Source organism: Stomoxys calcitrans, chromosome 3 (assembly GCF_963082655.1).
Source record: "Stomoxys calcitrans chromosome 3, idStoCalc2.1, whole genome shotgun sequence".
Taxonomy (NCBI): domain Eukaryota; kingdom Metazoa; phylum Arthropoda; class Insecta; order Diptera; family Muscidae; genus Stomoxys; species Stomoxys calcitrans.
In genome coordinates, this window is record NC_081554.1 from 186,640,196 (window position 1) to 186,663,491 (window position 23,296).

Genomic DNA, 23,296 nt, shown 5'->3' on the forward strand with positions numbered 1-23,296 from the left:
TTTCTCTCGCTCTCTCTCACACACACACGTTTGACATTCGAAGCATGTTACAACAGGTATTTTATGTATGAAACTACCAACATCAGCAGTGATTTTCCTCAGGCTATTTGTGAATACTCAACCATGAGTTATTTTGGTGAAAAGCTTAATTATTACCCTTAATTAAATTTGCACTACAGCTTAACATACGCATGGACGGCCCAGTAGGGCCATGGCCAATCTACCAACCTTTATGGACTCTCACAGGACAAGCCATTCATTCATTTCAGCCAAAGAAAAAAACAAAAAAAAAAAGGAAAACGTATGCATATGTGCCAAAGGAAGTATGAAAACTTCATCACTACCACACACATGCCATGACACATAGTCCGTTCATCAATTGACATAAGAACAAAAAAAAAGGGTAATAAAGAAACAAAAACACAAAACAACGAGGACTAAAAGGATGAATACTACGATGAATATATGCGACAAATTTGTAAAAACCTTACATAGTGTAAAGGCTACCAAGAGAAAGAGAGAGCGATGGCGAAAGAGAGCGAGTGAGAAAACAAAAGATTGAAAACCCATGGAGATGTACAAAAAAAAAAAAACTTACCCATTGTTACTGCACTTATATCGGGTATTTCACATTTGGTTCCCTTAAATCCGCTCGGACAATGGCAGGTTATGGCAGCATCTCCAATATGCCTGTAAATGATACAGATAAAGAGCAAAAAACAAGGCATATGAGTCATTGAGGCAAAACAATAACCGCATATAGAGGCGAAATAATTCGAATGAAATAACCAAAAAAAAAAAACAAAAGAAAAACCTCTGGACAAAAAAGTAGTCCACGCAACACATCAAAGATAATAGGAAACTTTTTCCCTTATGCTCCGTAGATACAGAGGAGAATATGTAGAGCATTGTTAAGTCGGATATTTATGGCATTATGACTGACTAACGACATGCAGAACAATGTCGCAATGACAACCATGATGACAATGGCAATGGTTATGCCACTGATGACATGGTCATCATTGTCGCCATGAAGTCACGAACCGTTGTCAGGTTAAGGCAATAATAACAGCAATCTCATAACGCTTTAATATGTCTAATGAACAGAAAGGAACTATTAATTACATTAAAACTGGTAGAGCAATCTTTCACAAATGATTTTTGCTATAATGATGGTGATTCAAAGTATTATGATTTGGAAGAGGGTGAGACAATAACAATAATAATTGGAAATAAGGGTAATCTTCACAAAACTTATTTTGTCAATTGTAATCAAATACACCAAATTCTGACGAAATCAGATTTTCAGTTTTATAGAAATTTTATCAAAAATTTTATTTCTATAGAAAATTTGGAAGAAGAAATTTCCTAAAAATTTTGTTCTTATAGAAAATTTTGCCTATACATTATTCAGAAAAAATTGAATTGTATTAGGAAATTTAGATAAAATTTCAATATTATAAAAATTTTATCAAAAATTTTATATCTACAGAAATTTTTGAAAAAAAAAAACGTTTAGTTCCGTAAGAAATTTTGTCAAAGTTATATCAAAACTTTACTTCTTTAGGAAACTTTTCCAAAATGAGGGTAAATTAATTTTGTCATTCCTTGCTCAACAAATCGCAATATTCATTTCCCACCCAATAAAGATTTATACTCTTGTCTCTTGTAGCAATTTAAGACGATCTAGCTATGTCCGTACCTGCACATCATCCTCTATATGCCCGTCCATATGTTTGTCCATATGTCCGTCCAAAGGCCGTCCATCTGTCCGTCTATCTGTCCATCCATATGTCCGTCCAAAGTCCGTTCATACGTCCATACATCTGTTAAAATCACGGTACAGTCTTTAAAAACGAAGACATTGCGCTGAGACTTTGTTGAGATTATTTTTTTAACTATGGGCAGGTTAACTTCGAAGATGGGCTATATCGGACTATATCTTGATATAGCCCCGTTATATATCGATCTCCAGATTTAATGTCCTAGGTCCATAAAAGACACATTTATTAACCGATTTTGCGGAAATTTGATACAAGGATTTGTGTTGTGTCCGCGATATGTGTACCGAATAGGGTCCTGATTGGTAATTATCTTAATGTAGCCCCTGTATAGACCGATCTCCCTATTTAAGGTCCAAGGCCCATAAATGCAACACACATTACCCTTGTCGCTGAAATTCGACACAATGGCTTGTATTAAGATAGTCGACATACGAGTCGAATATGGTCTAGAGCGGCCAGTATCTTAATAAAGCCCGCATATAAACCAATCTCCCGATTTGAGGTATCAGGCCAATAAAAACCGCATTTATTGCCTGATTTCGCTGAAATTCAGGACAATGTTTAGTGTTAAGAACCTTGACATCGATGAAATTCCTTATTCGTCTGTATGGAACTCGATTTCCTTTGCATAGCCACCACGGGCACTCTTGCAGAACTCAATTTTTATGGTTTTCAGGCATAAATCGACCGGTATTTCTGGAATTTTACGAAATTCATTATTCGTCGCTGGCTTGTTGGCATAGACAAAAGACTTGACGTAGCTCTACAGGAAATAGTCTATAGGCGTCAATAATAAATTGATTGTGTCATTCGATGTGTGGCTTGTGGCGCCGTCCTGTTGGAATCACATGTCCTCCAAGTCCATATCATCCAATTGGGGTCAAAAATATTCTGTTATCATTGAACGGTAGCGATTCCCATTTATAGTAACATGCTGGTCGTGATCATCAAGGAAAAAGTACGGACCTCTGACGCCGCCGGCCCAAAAATAGCACCAAACTGTAATTTTTTCGGAATGCATGTCTCATGGAGTACGTGTGGATTGCTGTCAAACTAATAACGCATAATCTGCTAATTGACGAAGCCCTTCAGTCAGAAATGAGCCTCATCGCTAAATTGAACGTAGCGCTCTTCACGTTGAAGCTACTGACACCGAATTTCGGTAAAATATTTTAATAATTTCGACTCGTTGCTGGCTCTTGTATCATTCCATAATGAAATGGCAAAACTTACTGAAGAGAAATGTCAAACGAGCGGCAAAACATATGAAATCATTGACTGTGCCTATCTGTTTGTTTTTTGTAGCGTCACTGTTTAAAAATTCTTCACATACACAAGGTGATGGGTATCCAAAGTTCGCTCCGGCCGAAATAAAGCCTTTGTACTTGTTATAAAAAATTTTGTACGAATTTCGTTTCTATAGGAAATTTAATTGAAAATATCCTTCCTAGAAAAAAGTTGTCAAAATAGAATTTCTATAGAAAATTTTGTTAAAAATTTCCTTTCAATTGGAAACTTTTTCAAATCGTCATTTCAGTATGAAATTTTGGTGAAAATTTCATTTCTATAGGAAATTTTGTCAAAAACTTCCATTCATTTCTAAAGGAAATTTTGGTGAAAAATTCATTATTATGGGAAAATTTGTGATAATATTCATTCATTAGGAAATTTTGTTAAAATTTCATTCCGATAGGAAATTTTGTTAAAATTCATTTAATTTTTTGGAAAAATTTTAAAAATTTGATTTCGATAGGAAATTTTGTTAAATTTCATTTAATTTCTTGGAAAAATTTTAAAAATTTCATTTTTAATTAAAATTTTTGTTAAAATTTCCTTTTTAGGGGAATTTTTGTTTAAATTTCTTTCTAAAGGAAATTTTGTCAAAATTTCATTTATTTAGGAAGATTTATTTCTGTAGGAATTTCTTTTCGATTAATATGAATGGTTTAGAGGGCATTGATTGTGGAACTCCGCCACTTTGCCTTAAAATAGGTATCAAATTGATTATTTACTCCCAAAAACCTTTCATTATAGTCCCATATTATTATGATGGGTGAATAACCTATTTGCGGTGATTTAAGGAGGTTAAGCTCCACCTAGATACCTTAAAATAAATTTTAATGTCATTCATATCTTTCACTCCAAATTTACTCCCAAACTGCTTTCATTTGAATACCATATAGCCATGGTCGTGTAATATGCCCATTTGGTGGGTGGGCCGACCTCCCATTACATGGAATTTATTGTTTTTGCCATATTTATAATCTACCCCCGAATATCTTCGATTTGAGTCTGTTTTGGTATTCAAATTCGAGTCAGGGTACCTAGACTCGAATTTGAATACCATATTCGCATTCAGCTTTCGATTTTCTTTAATTTGATACCCATATTGTTCCGGTCGGTCCACTTTCGATTTTCGGGCGGACATATTTTGGGGGAGGGAGCGCCCCCTTTCGATATCGAAAAATCTGTGAAAATTTCTATAAAATCGGTTCTATCGTTTTTTGAGTCTATGCGAAACTAACAAACAATCGAGTCCCGTAAAGTCGTGATTGGCTAGTATAGCCATTTGGGGTGTTTTTGAGGAGGATGGGTGACCCCTATTCTTCGACCTGATTTTGTTTGCCAGATTCGTAATCTACTCCCGAATACTTTTCATTTGAGCCCTATATTGATATGAACGTTAAATTTGTCTGCTTGGAGAAGTTTTGGGGTTAAGGCGACTTCCTGGGACCCAATTTTTAATACCATATCCGCATTCTAATCTTCAGGGAGGAGGGTCCACCTCCTTCCGATATCAACAAACTATGAGGCCTGTTCCACCCTCCTTCCCACATCCGCAATCTACTCTTGAATACTTTTCATTTGAGTCCCATATTGCCATTATCTTCAAATGAACCTATTTTAGGGGGTTTTGGGGTTGGGGCACCACCCAAAAAGAAATTTTTAAAAACACTTTTAATTCATATCTGCACTTGGGGCGTATGATTATTTTATTGTTACCATCCACTGAGGCGTATGATTAGTTTTATTGTTAGTTAAACCATAGTGGCGTATGATTAATGTTATTTGCTTTGAAAACGGTAAAAAAATGACCACAAAGGCCTATCTCCCACCAATATAAATTATTTGGAGTATTATCCATTCAAAAGCAAAACAAATCATGAAAAATAGAAAGAATAGAAGATTATATGAGCATAGTAAGAAAGGTTTATAGCCTAAAGAATTTTGTATCATTATAGTATTCAGATAACAATGGCAGCACACAGAGAAACCCCCCTTAGGGTAATAGTAAGGCTTATAAGGGAGGGGGATAAGATAGTGGAAGGGCAAATGATACACATTTAGATGGACATGTGTGATATGCTCATAACTTTCATGATAACCATAACTATGTGCTTAACCATTGTTCACCTAAGAGATAATCATAATAGAAACCATTCAAAAGTTGCTAGGGTAACAATGTGGACTTGTTTTTACATTTGTAATTGGCTTAGTCATTGTTAGATGCGATATTCATAAAGAATATGACCATGTTATTTTTTGATAAGCCACTGAGGCGTATAATTATTACCGTATTCTAAAGCATCGTTATTATTGTTATGAATGTGCTCTAATATATATATTAAAAAGAATTATCATGACAACGACACTTTTTTCTATCTAATTAAGGCAATGAAAGGAAATTACTGAATAAAGAAAAAATTTTGCTAAAAGGAATAGTAATGGGTGGAGAACACCGAAGGGTATCATTATAATTATATATATGATTATTCAGGCGTATGATTAATATTATTTGCTTCCAGTTCTTGGTTAGCTGACAAAAAAATAAGCAACTCTTATCTTTTGGCCGAAATTTGTAGTAGAGAAAATTTTATTAATATTAGGTCTTAGTAGAAAATTGTGTTAAAATTTCGTCTTTTGGGCAACATTTGAGTTAAGATTTTGTTCTAAGGGAAATATAAAAAAGTCTTGGAAAGTTTCATTTACGCCCTGAACCTCTGTATAATTAAAATTGTATCTTTTGAGAATTTTTTTTCGAATTGTGGTTTCTAGAAAAATTTTATTAAAATTTTGTTACCAGGAAATTCGCATTGGAGGCCCCCGCAGCGCAGAGGTTAGCATGTCCGCCTATGACGCTGAACGCCTGGGTTCGAATCCTGGCGAGACTATCAGAAAAAAAATTTTTTCACCGGTGGTTTTCCCTTCCTAATGCTGGCAACATTTGTGAGGTACTATGCCATGTTAAACTTCTCTCCAAAGGGGTGTCGCACTGGGGCACGCCGTTCGGACTCGGCTATAAAAAGGAGCCCACTTATCATTGAGCTTAAACTTGAATCGGACTGCACTCATTGATATGTGAGAAGTTTTCCCCTGTTCCTTAGTGGAATGTTCATGGACAAAATTTGCATTTTTAGGAAATTCGCATTATTATGTTTTTTATACCCTCCACCATAAGATGGGGGGTATACTAATTTCGTCATTCTGTTTGTAACTACTCGAAATATTCGTCTGAGACCCCATAAAGTATATATATTCCTGATCGTCGTGACATTTTATGTCGATCTAGCCATGTCCGTCCGTCTGTCCGTCCGTCCGTCCGTCCGTCCGTCCGTCCGTCCGTCCGTCCGTCCGTCCGTCTGTCTGTCGAAAGCACGCTAACTTCCGAAGGAGTAAAGCTAGCCGCTTGAAATTTTGCACAAATACTTCTTATTAGTGTAGGTCGGTTGGTATTGTAAATGGGCCATATCGGTCCATGTTTTGATATAGCTGCCATATAAACCGATCTTGGGTCTTGACTTCTTGAGCCTTTAGAGTGCGCAATTCTTATCCGATTCGAATGAAATTTTGCATGACGTGTTTTGCTATGATATCCAACAACTGTGCCAAGTATGGTTTAAATCGGTTCATAACCTGATATAGCTGCCATATAAACCGATCTTGGGTCTTGACTTCTTGAGCCTCTAGCGTGCGCAATTCTTATCCGAGCAGAATGAAATTTTGCACGACGTGTTTTGTTATGACATCCAACAACTGTGCCAAATATGGTTCAAATCGGCCCATAACCTGATATAGCTGCCATATAAACCGATCTTGGGTCTTGACTTCTTGAGCCTCTAGAGTGCGCAATTCTTATCCGATTGAAATGAAATTTTGCACGACGTGTTTTCTTATTGCATCCAACAACAGTGCTAAGTATGGTTCAAATCGGTTCATAACCTGATATAGCTACCATATAAACCGATCTTGGGTCTTGACTTCTTGACCCTCTAGAGGGCGGAATTCTTATCCGATTGGAATGGAATTTCGCACGACGTGTTTTGTTATGATACCCAACAACTGTGCCAAGTATGGTTCAAATCGGTTCATAACCTGATATAGCTGTCATATAAACAGATCTGGGGATTTGATTTCTTGAGCTTCTAGAGGGCGCAATTCCTATCCGATTTGGCTGAAATTTTGCATGACGTATTTTATTTTTACTTTCAACAACTGTGTCAAATAAGGTTCAAATCGGTTCATAACCTGATATAGCTGTCATATAAACCGATCTGGGATCTTGACTTCTTGACCCCTAGAGGTCGCAATTATTATCCGATACGCCTGAAATTTTGTACGATGGATCATCTCATGACCATCAACAAACGTATTTATTATGGTCTGAATCGGTCTATAGCCCGATACAGATTCCATATAAATCGTTCTCTCTATTTTACTTCGTGAGCCCCAATGAGTAATTAATAATAATCATGCGCCTCAATAGACCGATTATGGGTCTTAAGCCAATAAAAGCTGCATTTATTGGGTTGCCCAAAAAGTAATTGCGGATTTTTTAAAAGAAAGTAAATACATTTTTAATAAAACTAAGAATGAACTTTAATCAAATATACTTTTTTTACACGTTTTTTCTAAAGCAAGCTAAAAGTAACAGCTGATAAGTGACAGAAGAAAGAATGCAATTACAGAGTAACAAGCTGCGAAAAAATTTGCAAACGCCGACTATATGAAAAATCCGCAATTACTTTTTAGGCAACCCAATATGTATATAAGAGTTATATCTAATTCAGACTTTTTTCGAACCGATCGTATGAAAATTGTTATTTTGTTGTATTGTCCACAATTACTTTTTGAGCAACCCAATATATCTATTGCCCGAATTTACAACTATAGGTTAGGTGTAGGGTTTTATTTAATCGGCTCCGTCCGACTTTTGCTTTTCCTTACTGGTTTTATTTCGTTTTATTTTGCTACATAAATTAAACTTTTTGCTCATTAAATAAAAATAAAAACCTCCATTGCTCACGATGGTTTTTAACTGCAATTACAAACAATATCAAGACCATATGAGTTTTCTGCGATTTTTTCAATTCTGGGGTTTTTATTTTTAATCTTTACCATAGAAACGCAATAAGTCTAGACAGATTTGTTTTCAATGACAGAAAAAAATCCAAACACAATAAAAAGAGCATCATATGGGAGTTTCTTTTGAAATAGACAATTAACAAGAAATGTTATATGAAGAAAACGAAAGTGGGAGAGATTTATTTCACCAATATCAAAATCAAAATTGAGCCTTAATGCCTTAGTAAGCCTACCAATAACGAAACAAAAAAAATTACTATCACCTGAATTTCTTACAATTCAACATTTTAGCCTTCAACTTTTCAAAAGAATAACTTTTTTCCAAACTCATAGTTGATATTTTTAAAGTTGTCAAACTCTCTGACTAATTTTGATTAAGGTAAAATACTAAGAAATTAAATATAAGTTTGAAGGTAGTTGCAGAATATCTTTTGTCGATAAGTAAAAAGCATGTCAATGCCATTGACTAAGGATGACAAAGGTTTAATTAAAGTAATAATTTTTGTCAAAAAAAAAAAAAAAAAAACAACTACTGGAAAATCAAATCCAGAGTTGCCAAAAACACATGAAACAAGTAAAAAGGCGTTAAGTTCGGCCAGGCCGCACTTTAAATACCCACCACCTCGGGTAAATAAGTAAACCACCTTTCATCAAAATCCGGTGAAAAATGCATGTCGTATGCCTCATAGCAGTTATATCGAAATATGTTCCCATCTAGACCAAATACTATTGGGTTGCCCAAAAAGTAATTGCGGATTTTTCATATAGTCGGCGTTGACAAATTTTTTCACAGCTTGTGACTCTGTAATTGCATTCTTTCTTCTGTCAGTTATCAGCTGTTACTTTTAGCTTGCTTTAGAAAAAAAGTGTAAAAAAAGTATATTTGATTAAAGTTCATTCTAAAATTCATTAAAAATGCATTTACTTTCTTTTAAAAAATCCGCAATTACTTTTTGGGCAACCCAATAATAAGAACAAATCATTGTTCAATTGTGTATAACAAAATATTGGTCTTTTTAATAGCTATATCTACGAATAAACCCATCTGAACCTTATACGACACGGACGTCGAAAAGCCTAACATAAGTCACTGTGTCAAATTTCAGTGAAATCGTATTATAATTGCGCCCTTGATGTGGCCAAGACTTTAAATCAAGATTTCGCGAAATCTGACAATAAATGCGCCTTTTATGGCCCCAAAACCCTAAATCGAGAAATTGGTCTATATGGCAAAACTGGACCGATCTAGGCCAAATTGAAGAAGAATGTCGAAGGACTTAACTGAACTCACTGTCATAAATTTCGACAACATCGGACAATAAATGCGCCCGAAACCTTAAATCGAGAGATCGGTCTATATGGCAGCTGTATCGAAATCTTTGCCGACCTGTGTCATAATGCAGAAGTATGTTGAGGGGCTTAACATAACTCACTGTCCCAAATTTCGGCAAAATCGGACAATAAATACGCCTTTTATGGGCCCATAACCCTAAATCGAGAGATCCATTTGGCAGCTATATTCAAATCTAGACCGATTTAGCCAAATCGAGGAGGAATGTCGAAGGGCCCAACACAACTCACTGCAGAATCTATGCCGACCTGTGCCATATTGCAGAAGTATGTCGAGGGGCTTAACATAACTCACTGTCCCAAATTTCGGCAAGATCGGACAATAAATGCGCCTTTTATGGGCCCAAAATCCTAAATCGAGAGATCGATCCATTTGGCAGCTATATCCAAATCTAGGCCGATCTAGCCAAATCGAGGAGAAATGTCGAAGGGCCTAGCACAACACACTGTCCCAAGTTTCAGCAAAATCGTACAATAAATGCGCTTTTTATGGGCGCGAGACCTTAAATCGAGAGATCGGTCTATATGGCAGCTATATCCAAATCTGGACCGATCTGGGCCAAATTGCAGAATGATGTCGAAGGACTTAACACAACTCACTGTCCCAAATTTCAACAAAATCGGATAATGAATGTGCCTTTTATGGGCCTAAGACCCTAAATCGGCGGACCGGTCTATATGGGGGCTATATCAAGATATGGCCCATCTTGGAACTTAAACTGCTTATGGACAAAAAAGAACTGCGAAAAGTTTCGGCTCAATTTATCTATTTTTGAAGACTGTAGCGTGATTTGCTATACCCCCATCCTATGGTGGAGGGTATAAAAAGTGTCTGTGCAAAGTTACAGCTTAATATCTCTATTTGTGAAGACTGTAGCGCAATTTCAATAGACAGGCGGATGGACGGACGGACGGATGGACGGACGGATGGACGGACGGATGGACAGACGGATGGACTGTCCTACAGATGGACGAACAGGCGAACGAACAGATGTTCGAACAGACAAACGGGTGGACAGACCAACGGATAGACGGTCAGACGGACGGATGGGCAAAAAGACGGACGGACAGACATACAGACCGACATAGACAAACGGATGGACGGATAGGCGGACAGGCAGATGGACGAATGGGCGAAAAGACGGAAGGACAGACATACAGACCGACATATAGAGGGATGGGCGGACAGTCAGAGAGACAGACAGACGGACGGACAATCGTACGGACTAACAGACGGACAGACAAACAGACGGACAGACAAACAGATGGACAGACAAACGGATGGACAGACCGACAGATGGACGGCTAGGCGAATGGGCAGATGGACGGATGGGTGAAAAGACAGACGGACAGACATACAGACAGACAGATGGACAGACAGACGGACAGACAAACAGATGGACAGACAAACGGATGGACAGACTGACAGAAGGACGGTTCAGCGGAAGGGTAGACGGACGGATGGGCGAAAAGACGTACGGACAGACAGACCGACATAAATAGGGATGGGCAGGCAGTCAGAGAGACAGACAGACGGACGATCAATCGTACGGACGAACGGACGGACAGACAAACGGATGGACAGATCGACAAATGGACGGTTAGGCGAACGGGCAGACGGACGGATGGGCAAAAAAACATACGGACAGGTAGACCGACATATAGAGGGATGTGCGGGCAGTCAGAGAGACAGGAAGACGGACGGATAGACGAACAGACGAACGGATGGAAAAAAAACGGATAGCCAGACGGATGGACGGATAGACGGACGATGGATAGATAGACGGACGGACAAACATACGCACAGAAGAACAGACAGACAGACGAACAGACAAACAGATAGTCGGTCGGGCAGATATACGGACGGATAGATAAATGGATGGACAGACGGACGGACAGACACACAGAAAGATGGACAAACAGATGGACGGACGGGTCGGAATTAGATATTTGGATGTGTTGCAATCGGAATGACAAAATTACTATACTCCCATCCTTCGGTAGTGGGTAAAGAAACACAAACAAAAACAGTGACAAAAAAAATTTTAAGAATTAAAAAAAAATTTATAGAAAATATCGAATTTTTCAAAATTTTTTAGGAAAACAAAAATAGCAAACAGTAAAAACGACTAGAAGTTAAAATTCTTGTGACAAAAAATATTTAAAAAAAAAAACTTTTTTGAGAAAATATTCTATTTTCCATTGCATTCTTGATGCAATTTCACCTTTGAAAATTCTGCTTCGACGAAACTTTCTACGAAACTCAAATTTGAAAAAAAATTCAAAAAAAAACTAATTTTTAAAAATTTTTCGAAAATTTCTCGTTTCTTATTTTGCTTTTAGAGAATGTGATTTCAACTAAATTAGCGGTGGAAACCAATTTCCGAAATCCTGATTCGACAAGACTTCCTATGAAACTCAAATTTGGAAAAAATTCAAAAATTTAAAAAAAATAAAATTTTGAAAAATGTTGTAAAATTTTTTGATTTTTTATACCCTCCACCATAAGATGGGGGGTATACTAATTTCGTCATTCTGTTTGTAACTACTCGAAATATTCGTCTGAGACCCCATAAAGTATATAAATTCTTGATCGTCGTGACATTTTATGTCGATCTAGCCATGTCCGTCCGTCTGTCCGTCCGTCCGTCCGTCCGTCTGTCCGTCCGTCCGTCTGTCTGTCGAAAGCACGCTAACTTCCGAAGGAGCAAAGCTAGCCGCTTGAAATTTTGCACAAATACTTCTTATTAGTGTAGGTCAGTTGGTATTGTAAATGGGCCATATCAGTCCATGTTTTGATATAGCTGCCATATAAACCGATCTTGGGACTTGACTTCTTGAGCCCCTAGAGTGCGCAATTCTTATCCGATTGGAATGAAATTTTGCACGACGTGGTTTGCTATGATATCCCACAACTGCTTTAAGTATGGTTCAAATCGGTCCATAACCTGATATAGCTGCCATATAAACCGATCTTGGGTCTTGACTTCTTGAGCCTCTAGCCTGCGCAATTCTTATCCGATTGGAATGAAATTTTGCACGACGTGTTTTGTTACGATATCCAATAACTGTGCCAAGTATGGTTCAAATCGGTCCATAACCTGATATAGCTGCCATATAAACCGATCTTGGGTCTTGACTTCTTGAGCCTCTAGAGTGCGCAATTCTTATCCGATTGAATTGAAATTTTGCACGACGTGTTTTGTTATTATGTCCAACAACTGTTCCAAGTATGGTTCAAATCGGTCCATAACCTGATATAGCTGCCATATAAACCGATCTTGGGTCTTGACTTCTTGAGCCTCTAGAGGGCCCAATTCTTATCCGATTGGATTGGAATTTCGCACGACGTGTTTTGTTATGATACCCAACAACTCTGCCAAGTATGGTTTAAGTCGGTACATAACCTGATATAGCTGCCATATAAACCGATCTTGGGTCTTGACTTCTTGAGCCTCTAGTGGGCACAATTCTTATCCGATTTGAATGAATTTTTGCATGACGTATTTTATTTTTACTTTCAACAACTGTGTCAAATAAGGTTCAAATCGGTTCATAACCTGATATAGCTGCCATATAAACCGATCTGGGATCTTGACCCCTAGAGGTCGCAATTATTATCCGATATGCCTGAAATTTTGTACGATGGATCCTCTCATGACCATCAACAAACGTGTTTATTATGGTCTGAATCGGTCTATAGCCCGATACAGATCCCATATAAATCGTTCTCTCTATTTTACTTCGTGAGCCCCAATGGGCGCAATTCTTATACGAATTGTCTGAAATTTTACACAGGTCTCCAACATATAATTAAATTGTGGTCCGAACCGACCATATCTTGATATCGTTTTAATAGCAGAGCAACTCTTTTATTATATCCTTTTTTGCCTAAGAAGAGATGCCGGGAAAAGAACTCGACAAATGCGATCCATGGTGGAGGGTATATAAGATTCGGCCCGGCCGAACTGAGCACGCTTTTACTTGTTAATTATGGGCAGGTTAACTTTCGAAGATGGGCTATATCGGAGTATATCTTGATATAGCCCCGTTATATATCGATCTCCAGATTTAATGTCCTAGGTCCATAAAAGACACATTTATTAACCGATTTTGCGGAAATTTGATACAAGGATTTGTGTTGTGTCCCCGATATGTGTACCGAATAGGGTCCTGATTGGTATTTATCCTAATGTAGCCCCTATATAGACCGATCTCCCCATTTAAGGTCCAAGGCCCATAAATGCAACACACATTACCCTTGTCGCTGAAATTCGGCACAATGGCTTGGATAAAGATAGTCGACATACGTGTCGAATATGGTCTAGAGCGGCCAGTATCTTAATATAGCCCGCATATAAACCAATCTCCCGATTTGAGGTATCAGGCCAATAAAAACCGCATTTATTGCCTGATTTCGCTGAAATTCAGGACAATGTTTAGGGTTAAGATCCTTGACATCGATGAAATTCCTTATTCCTCTGGAAGTCTGTTCGATATCATTATGTATGGAACTCGATTTCCTTCGCATAGCCACCACGGGCACTCTTGCAGAACTCAATTTTTATGGTTTTCAGGCATAAATCGACCGGTATTTCTGCAATTTTACGTTCGAAATTCATTATTCCTCACTGGCTTGTTGGCATAGACAAAAGACTTGACGTAGTTCTACAGGAAATAGTCTAACGGCGTCAATAATAAATTGATTGTGTCATTCGATGTGTGGCTTGTGGCGCCGTCCTGTTGGAATCATATGTCCTCCAAGTCCATATCATCCAATTGGGGTCAAAAATATTCTGTTATCATTGAACGGTAGCGATTCCCATTTATAGTAACATGCTGGTCGTGATCATCAAGCAAAAAGTAGCCATGGTCGTGTAATATGCCCATTTGGGGGGTTTTTGGTGGGTGAGCCGACCTCCCATTACATGGAATTTATTGTTTTTGCCATATTTATAATCTACCCCCGAATATCTTCGATTTGAGTCTGTTTGGGGGAGTTGTGGGTTCGGGACTGCCTGCAGGGTACCTAGACCCGAATTTGAATACCATATTCGCATTCTGCTTTCTATTTTCTTTAATTTGATACCCATATTGTTCCCGTCGGTCCACTTTCGATTTTTGGGCGGACATATTTTGGGGGAGGGAGCGCCCCCTTTCGATATCGAAAAATCTGTGAAAATTTCTATAAAATCGGTTCTATTGTTTATTGAGTCTATGCGAAACAAACAAACAATCGAGTCCCGTAAAGTCGTGATTGGCTAGTATATCCATTTGGGGCGTTTTTGAGGAGGATGGGTGACCCCTATTCTTCGACCTGATTTTGTTTGCCAGATTCGTAATCTACTCCCGAATACTTTTCATTTGAGCCCTATATTGATATGAACGTTAAATTTGTCTGCTTGGAGAAGTTTTGGGGTTAAGGCGACTTCCTGGGACCCAATTTTTGTTACCATATCCGCATTCTAATCTTCAGGGAGGAGGGTCCACCTCCTTCCGATATCAACAAACTATGAGGCCTGTTCCACCCTCCTTCCCACATCCGCAATCTACTCTTGAATACTTTTCATTTGAGTCCCATATTGCCATTATCTTCAAATGAACCTATTTTAGGGGGTTTTGGGGTTGGGGCACCACCCAAAAAGAAATTTTTAAAAACACTTTTAATTCATATCTGCACTTGGGGCGTATGATTATTTTATTGTTACCATCCACTGAGGCGTATGATTAGTTTTATTGTTAGTTAAACCATAGTGGCGTATGATTAATGTTATTTGCTTTGAAAACGGTAAAAAAATGACCACAAAGGCCTATCTCCCACCAATATAAATTATTTGGAGTATTATCCATTCAAAAGCAAAACAAATCATGAAAAATAGAAAGAATAGAAGATTATATGAGCATAGTAAGAAAGGTTTATAGCCTAAAGAATTTTGTATCATTATAGTATTCAGATAACAATGGCAGCACACAGAGAAACCCCCCTTAGGGTAATAGTAAGGCTTATAAGGGAGGGGGATAAGATAGTGGAAGGGCAAATGATACACATTTAGATGGACATGTGTGATATGCTCATAACTTTCATGATAACCATAACTATGTGCTTAACCATTGTTCACCTAAGAGATAATCATAATAGAAACCATTCAAAAGTTGCTAGGGTAACAATGTGGACTTGTTTTTACATTTGTAATTGGCTTAGTCATTGTTAGATGCGATATTCATAAAGAATATGACCATGTTATTTTTTGATAAGCCACTGAGGCGTATAATTATTACCGTATTCTAAAGCATCGTTATTATTGTTATGAATGTGCTCTAATATATATATTAAAAAGAATTATCATGACAACGACACTTTTTTCTATCTAATTAAGGCAATGAAAGGAAATTACTGAATAAAGAAAAAATTTTGCTAAAAGGAATAGTAATGGGTGGAGAACACCGAAGGGTATCATTATAATTATATATATGATTATTCAGGCGTATGATTAATATTATTTGCTTCCAGTTCTTGGTTAGCTGACAAAAAAATAAGCAACTCTTATCTTTTGGCCGAAATTTGTAGTAGAGAAAATTTTATTAATATTAGGTCTTAGTAGAAAATTGTGTTAAAATTTCGTCTTTTGGGCAACATTTGAGTTAAGATTTTGTTCTAAGGGAAATATAAAAAAGTCTTGGAAAGTTTCATTTACGCCCTGAACCTCTGTATAATTAAAATTGTATCTTTTGAGAATTTTTTTTCGAATTGTGGTTTCTAGAAAAATTTTATTAAAATTTTGTTACCAGGAAATTCGCATTGGAGGCCCCCGCAGCGCAGAGGTTAGCATGTCCGCCTATGACGCTGAACGCCTGGGTTCGAATCCTGGCGAGACTATCAGAAAAAAAATTTTTTCACCGGTGGTTTTCCCTTCCTAATGCTGGCAACATTTGTGAGGTACTATGCCATGTTAAACTTCTCTCCAAAGGGGTGTCGCACTGGGGCACGCCGTTCGGACTCGGCTATAAAAAGGAGCCCACTTATCATTGAGCTTAAACTTGAATCGGACTGCACTCATTGATATGTGAGAAGTTTTCCCCTGTTCCTTAGTGGAATGTTCATGGACAAAATTTGCATTTTTAGGAAATTCGCATTATTATGTTTTTTATACCCTCCACCATAAGATGGGGGGTATACTAATTTCGTCATTCTGTTTGTAACTACTCGAAATATTCGTCTGAGACCCCATAAAGTATATATATTCCTGATCGTCGTGACATTTTATGTCGATCTAGCCATGTCCGTCCGTCTGTCCGTCCGTCCGTCCGTCCGTCCGTCCGTCCGTCCGTCCGTCCGTCTGTCTGTCGAAAGCACGCTAACTTCCGAAGGAGTAAAGCTAGCCGCTTGAAATTTTGCACAAATACTTCTTATTAGTGTAGGTCGGTTGGTATTGTAAATGGGCCATATCGGTCCATGTTTTGATATAGCTGCCATATAAACCGATCTTGGGTCTTGACTTCTTGAGCCTTTAGAGTGCGCAATTCTTATCCGATTCGAATGAAATTTTGCATGACGTGTTTTGCTATGATATCCAACAACTGTGCCAAGTATGGTTTAAATCGGTTCATAACCTGATATAGCTGCCATATAAACCGATCTTGGGTCTTGACTTCTTGAGCCTCTAGCGTGCGCAATTCTTATCCGAGCAGAATGAAATTTTGCACGACGTGTTTTGTTATGACATCCAACAACTGTGCCAAATATGGTTCAAATCGGCCCATAACCTGATATAGCTGCCATATAAACCGATCTTGGGTCTTGACTTCTTGAGCCTCTAGAGTGCGCAATTCTTATCCGATTGAAATGAAATTTTGCACGACGTGTTTTCTTATTGCATCCAACAACAGTGCTAAGTATGGTTCAAATCGGTTCATAACCTGATATAGCTACCATATAAACCGATCTTGGGTCTTGACTTCTTGACCCTCTAGAGGGCGGAATTCTTATCCGATTGGAATGGAATTTCGCACGACGTGTTTTGTTATGATACCCAACAACTGTGCCAAGTATGGTTCAAATCGGTTCATAACCTGATATAGCTGTCATATAAACAGATCTGGGGATTTGATTTCTTGAGCTTCTAGAGGGCGCAATTCCTATCCGATTTGGCTGAAATTTTGCATGACGTATTTTATTTTTACTTTCAACAACTGTGTCAAATAAGGTTCAAATCGGTTCATAACCTGATATAGCTGTCATATAAACCGATCTGGGATCTTGACTTCTTGACCCCTAGAGGTCGCAATTATTATCCGATATGCCTGAAATTTTGTACGATGGATCATCTCATGACCATCAACAAACGTATTTATTATGGTCTGAATCGGTCTATAGCCCGATACAGATTCCATATAAATCGTTCTCTCTATTTTACTTCGTGAGCCCCAATGAGTAATTAATAATAATCATGCGCCTCAATAGACCGATTATGGGTCTTAAGCCAATAAAAGCTGCATTTATTGGGTTGCCCAAAAAGTAATTGCGGATTTTTTAAAAGAAAGTAAATACATTTTTAATAAAACTAAGAATGAACTTTAATCAAATATACTTTTTTTACACGTTTTTTCTAAAGCAAGCTAAAAGTAACAGCTGATAAGTGACAGAAGAAAGAATGCAATTACAGAGTAACAAGCTGCGAAAAAATTTGCAAACGCCGACTATATGAAAAATCCGCAATTACTTTTTAGGCAACCCAATATGTATATAAGAGTTATATCTAATTCAGACTTTTTTCGAACCGATCGTATGAAAATTGTTATTTTGTTGTATTGTCCACAATTACTTTTTGAGCAACCCAATATATCTATTGCCCGAATTTACAACTATAGGTTAGGTGTAGGGTTTTATTTAATCGGCTCCGTCCGACTTTTGCTTTTCCTTACTGGTTTTATTTCGTTTTATTTTGCTACATAAATTAAACTTTTTGCTCATTAAATAAAAATAAAAACCTCCATTGCTCACGATGGTTTTTAACTGCAATTACAAACAATATCAAGACCATATGAGTTTTCTGCGATTTTTTCAATTCTGGGGTTTTTATTTTTAATCTTTACCATAGAAACGCAATAAGTCTAGACAGATTTGTTTTCAATGACAGAAAAAAATCCAAACACAATAAAAAGAGCATCATATGGGAGTTTCTTTTGAAATAGACAATTAACAAGAAATGTTATATGAAGAAAACGAAAGTGGGAGAGATTTATTTCACCAATATCAAAATCAAAATTGAGCCTTAATGCCTTAGTAAGCCTACCAATAACGAAACAAAAAAAATTACTATCACCTGAATTTCTTACAATTCAACATTTTAGCCTTCAACTTTTCAAAAGAATAACTTTTTTCCAAACTCATAGTTGATATTTTTAAAGTTGTCAAACTCTCTGACTAATTTTGATTAAGGTAAAATACTAAGAAATTAAATATAAGTTTGAAGGTAGTTGCAGAATATCTTTTGTCGATAAGTAAAAAGCATGTCAATGCCATTGACTAAGGATGACAAAGGTTTAATTAAAGTAATAATTTTTGTCAAAAAAAAAAAAAAAAAAACAACTACTGGAAAATCAAATCCAGAGTTGCCAAAAACACATGAAACAAGTAAAAAGGCGTTAAGTTCGGCCAGGCCGCACTTTAAATACCCACCACCTCGGGTAAATAAGTAAACCACCTTTCATCAAAATCCGGTGAAAAATGCATGTCGTATGCCTCATAGCAGTTATATCGAAATATGTTCCCATCTAGACCAAATACTATTGGGTTGCCCAAAAAGTAATTGCGGATTTTTCATATAGTCGGCGTTGACAAATTTTTTCACAGCTTGTGACTCTGTAATTGCATTCTTTCTTCTGTCAGTTATCAGCTGTTACTTTTAGCTTGCTTTAGAAAAAAAGTGTAAAAAAAGTATATTTGATTAAAGTTCATTCTAAAATTCATTAAAAATGCATTTACTTTCTTTTAAAAAATCCGCAATTACTTTTTGGGCAACCCAATAATAAGAACAAATCATTGTTCAATTGTGTATAACAAAATATTGGTCTTTTTAATAGCTATATCTACGAATAAACCCATCTGAACCTTATACGACACGGACGTCGAAAAGCCTAACATAAGTCACTGTGTCAAATTTCAGTGAAATCGTATTATAATTGCGCCCTTGATGTGGCCAAGACTTTAAATCAAGATTTCGCGAAATCTGACAATAAATGCGCCTTTTATGGCCCCAAAACCCTAAATCGAGAAATTGGTCTATATGGCAAAACTGGACCGATCTAGGCCAAATTGAAGAAGAATGTCGAAGGACTTAACTGAACTCACTGTCATAAATTTCGACAACATCGGACAATAAATGCGCCCGAAACCTTAAATCGAGAGATCGGTCTATATGGCAGCTGTATCGAAATCTTTGCCGACCTGTGTCATAATGCAGAAGTATGTTGAGGGGCTTAACATAACTCACTGTCCCAAATTTCGGCAAAATCGGACAATAAATACGCCTTTTATGGGCCCATAACCCTAAATCGAGAGATCCATTTGGCAGCTATATTCAAATCTAGACCGATTTAGCCAAATCGAGGAGGAATGTCGAAGGGCCCAACACAACTCACTGCAGAATCTATGCCGACCTGTGCCATATTGCAGAAGTATGTCGAGGGGCTTAACATAACTCACTGTCCCAAATTTCGGCAAGATCGGACAATAAATGCGCCTTTTATGGGCCCAAAATCCTAAATCGAGAGATCGATCCATTTGGCAGCTATATCCAAATCTAGGCCGATCTAGCCAAATCGAGGAGAAATGTCGAAGGGCCTAGCACAACACACTGTCCCAAGTTTCAGCAAAATCGTACAATAAATGCGCTTTTTATGGGCGCGAGACCTTAAATCGAGAGATCGGTCTATATGGCAGCTATATCCAAATCTGGACCGATCTGGGCCAAATTGCAGAATGATGTCGAAGGACTTAACACAACTCACTGTCCCAAATTTCAACAAAATCGGATAATGAATGTGCCTTTTATGGGCCTAAGACCCTAAATCGGCGGACCGGTCTATATGGGGGCTATATCAAGATATGGCCCATCTTGGAACTTAAACTGCTTATGGACAAAAAAGAACTGCGAAAAGTTTCGGCTCAATTTATCTATTTTTGAAGACTGTAGCGTGATTTGCTATACCCCCATCCTATGGTGGAGGGTATAAAAAGTGTCTGTGCAAAGTTACAGCTTAATATCTCTATTTGTGAAGACTGTAGCGCAATTTCAATAGACAGGCGGATGGACGGACGGACGGATGGACGGACGGATGGACGGACGGATGGACAGACGGATGGACTGTCCTACAGATGGACGAACAGGCGAACGAACAGATGTTCGAACAGACAAACGGGTGGACAGACCAACGGATAGACGGTCAGACGGACGGATGGGCAAAAAGACGGACGGACAGACATACAGACCGACATAGACAAACGGATGGACGGATAGGCGGACAGGCAGATGGACGAATGGGCGAAAAGACGGAAGGACAGACATACAGACCGACATATAGAGGGATGGGCGGACAGTCAGAGAGACAGACAGACGGACGGACAATCGTACGGACTAACAGACGGACAGACAAACAGACGGACAGACAAACAGATGGACAGACAAACGGATGGACAGACCGACAGATGGACGGCTAGGCGAATGGGCAGATGGACGGATGGGTGAAAAGACAGACGGACAGACATACAGACAGACAGATGGACAGACAGACGGACAGACAAACAGATGGACAGACAAACGGATGGACAGACTGACAGAAGGACGGTTCAGCGGAAGGGTAGACGGACGGATGGGCGAAAAGACGTACGGACAGACAGACCGACATAAATAGGGATGGGCAGGCAGTCAGAGAGACAGACAGACGGACGATCAATCGTACGGACGAACGGACGGACAGACAAACGGATGGACAGATCGACAAATGGACGGTTAGGCGAACGGGCAGACGGACGGATGGGCAAAAAAACATACGGACAGGTAGACCGACATATAGAGGGATGTGCGGGCAGTCAGAGAGACAGGAAGACGGACGGATAGACGAACAGACGAACGGATGGAAAAAAAACGGATAGCCAGACGGATGGACGGATAGACGGACGACGGATAGATAGACGGACGGACAAACATACGCACGGAAGAACAGACAGACAGACGAACAGACAAACAGATAGTCGGTCGGGCAGATATACGGACGGATAGATAAATGGATGGACAGACGGACGGACAGACACACAGAAAGATGGACAAACAGATGGACGGACGGGTCGGAATTAGATATTTGGATGTGTTGCAATCGGAATGACAAAATTACTATACTCCCATCCTTCGGTAGTGGGTAAAGAAACACAAACAAAAACAGTGACAAAAAAAATTTTAAGAATTAAAAAAAAATTTATAGAAAATATCGAATTTTTCAAAATTTTTTAGGAAAACAAAAATAGCAAACAGTAAAAACGACTAGAAGTTAAAATTCTTGTGACAAAAAATATTTAAAAAAAAAAACTTTTTTGAGAAAATATTCTATTTTCCATTGCATTCTTGATGCAATTTCACCTTTGAAAATTCTGCTTCGACGAAACTTTCTACGAAACTCAAATTTGAAAAAAAATTCAAAAAAAAACTAATTTTTAAAAATTTTTCGAAAATTTCTCGTTTCTTATTTTGCTTTTAGAGAATGTGATTTCAACTAAATTAGCGGTGGAAACCAATTTCCGAAATCCTGATTCGACAAGACTTCCTATGAAACTCAAATTTGGAAAAAATTCAAAAATTTAAAAAAAATAAAATTTTGAAAAATGTTGTAAAATTTTTTGATTTTTTATACCCTCCACCATAAGATGGGGGGTATACTAATTTCGTCATTCTGTTTGTAACTACTCGAAATATTCGTCTGAGACCCCATAAAGTATATAAATTCTTGATCGTCGTGACATTTTATGTCGATCTAGCCATGTCCGTCCGTCTGTCCGTCCGTCCGTCCGTCCGTCCGTCCGTCCGTCCGTCCGTCTGTCGAAAGCACGCTAACTTCCGAAGGAGTAAAGCAAGCCGCTTGAAATTTTGCACAAATACTTCTTATTAGTGTAGGTCGGTTGGTATTGTAAATGGGCCATATCGGTCCATGTTTTGATATAGCTGCCATATAAACCGATCTTGGGTCTTGATTTCTTGAGCCTCTAGAGTGCGCAATTCTTATCCGATTGGAATGAAATTTTGCACTACGCGTTTTGTTATGATATCCAACAACTGCGCCAAGTATAGTTCAAATCGGTCCATAACCTGATATAGCTGCCATATAAACCGATCTGGGGTCTTGACTTCTTGAGCCTCTAGAGGGCGCAATTCTTATCCGAATGGAATGGAATTTCGCACGACGTGTTTTATTATGATACCCAACAACTGTGCCAAGTATGGTTCAAATCGGCATATAACCTGATATAGCTCCCATATAAACCGATCTTGGGTCTAGACTTCTTGAGCCTCTAGAGGGCGCAATTCTTATCCGAATGGAATGGAATTTCGCACGACGTGTTTTGTTATGATACCCAACAACTGTGCCAAGTATGGTTGAAATCGATCCATAACCTGATATAGCTGTCATATAAACAGATCTGGGGATTTGACTTCTTGAGCGTCTAGAGGGCGCAATTCCTATCCGATTTGGCTGAAATTTTGCAAGACGTATTTTATTTTTACTTTCAACAACTGTGTCAAATAAGG

At 38.1% G+C, this 23,296-nt stretch overlaps 1 protein-coding gene across 1 annotated transcript in view; it reads right to left on the bottom strand.

Annotated features, from left to right (window-relative positions):
• LOC106092019 (uncharacterized) overlaps positions 1 to 23,296 on the bottom strand; it is a 471,923-nt gene that overhangs the window by 386,306 nt on the left and 62,321 nt on the right. Inside the window, exon 3 of the mRNA XM_059365737.1 lies at positions 599 to 690. Within this exon, the coding sequence (XP_059221720.1) occupies positions 599 to 690 (92 nt within the window). The remainder of the gene's footprint in view (positions 1 to 598; positions 691 to 23,296) is intronic.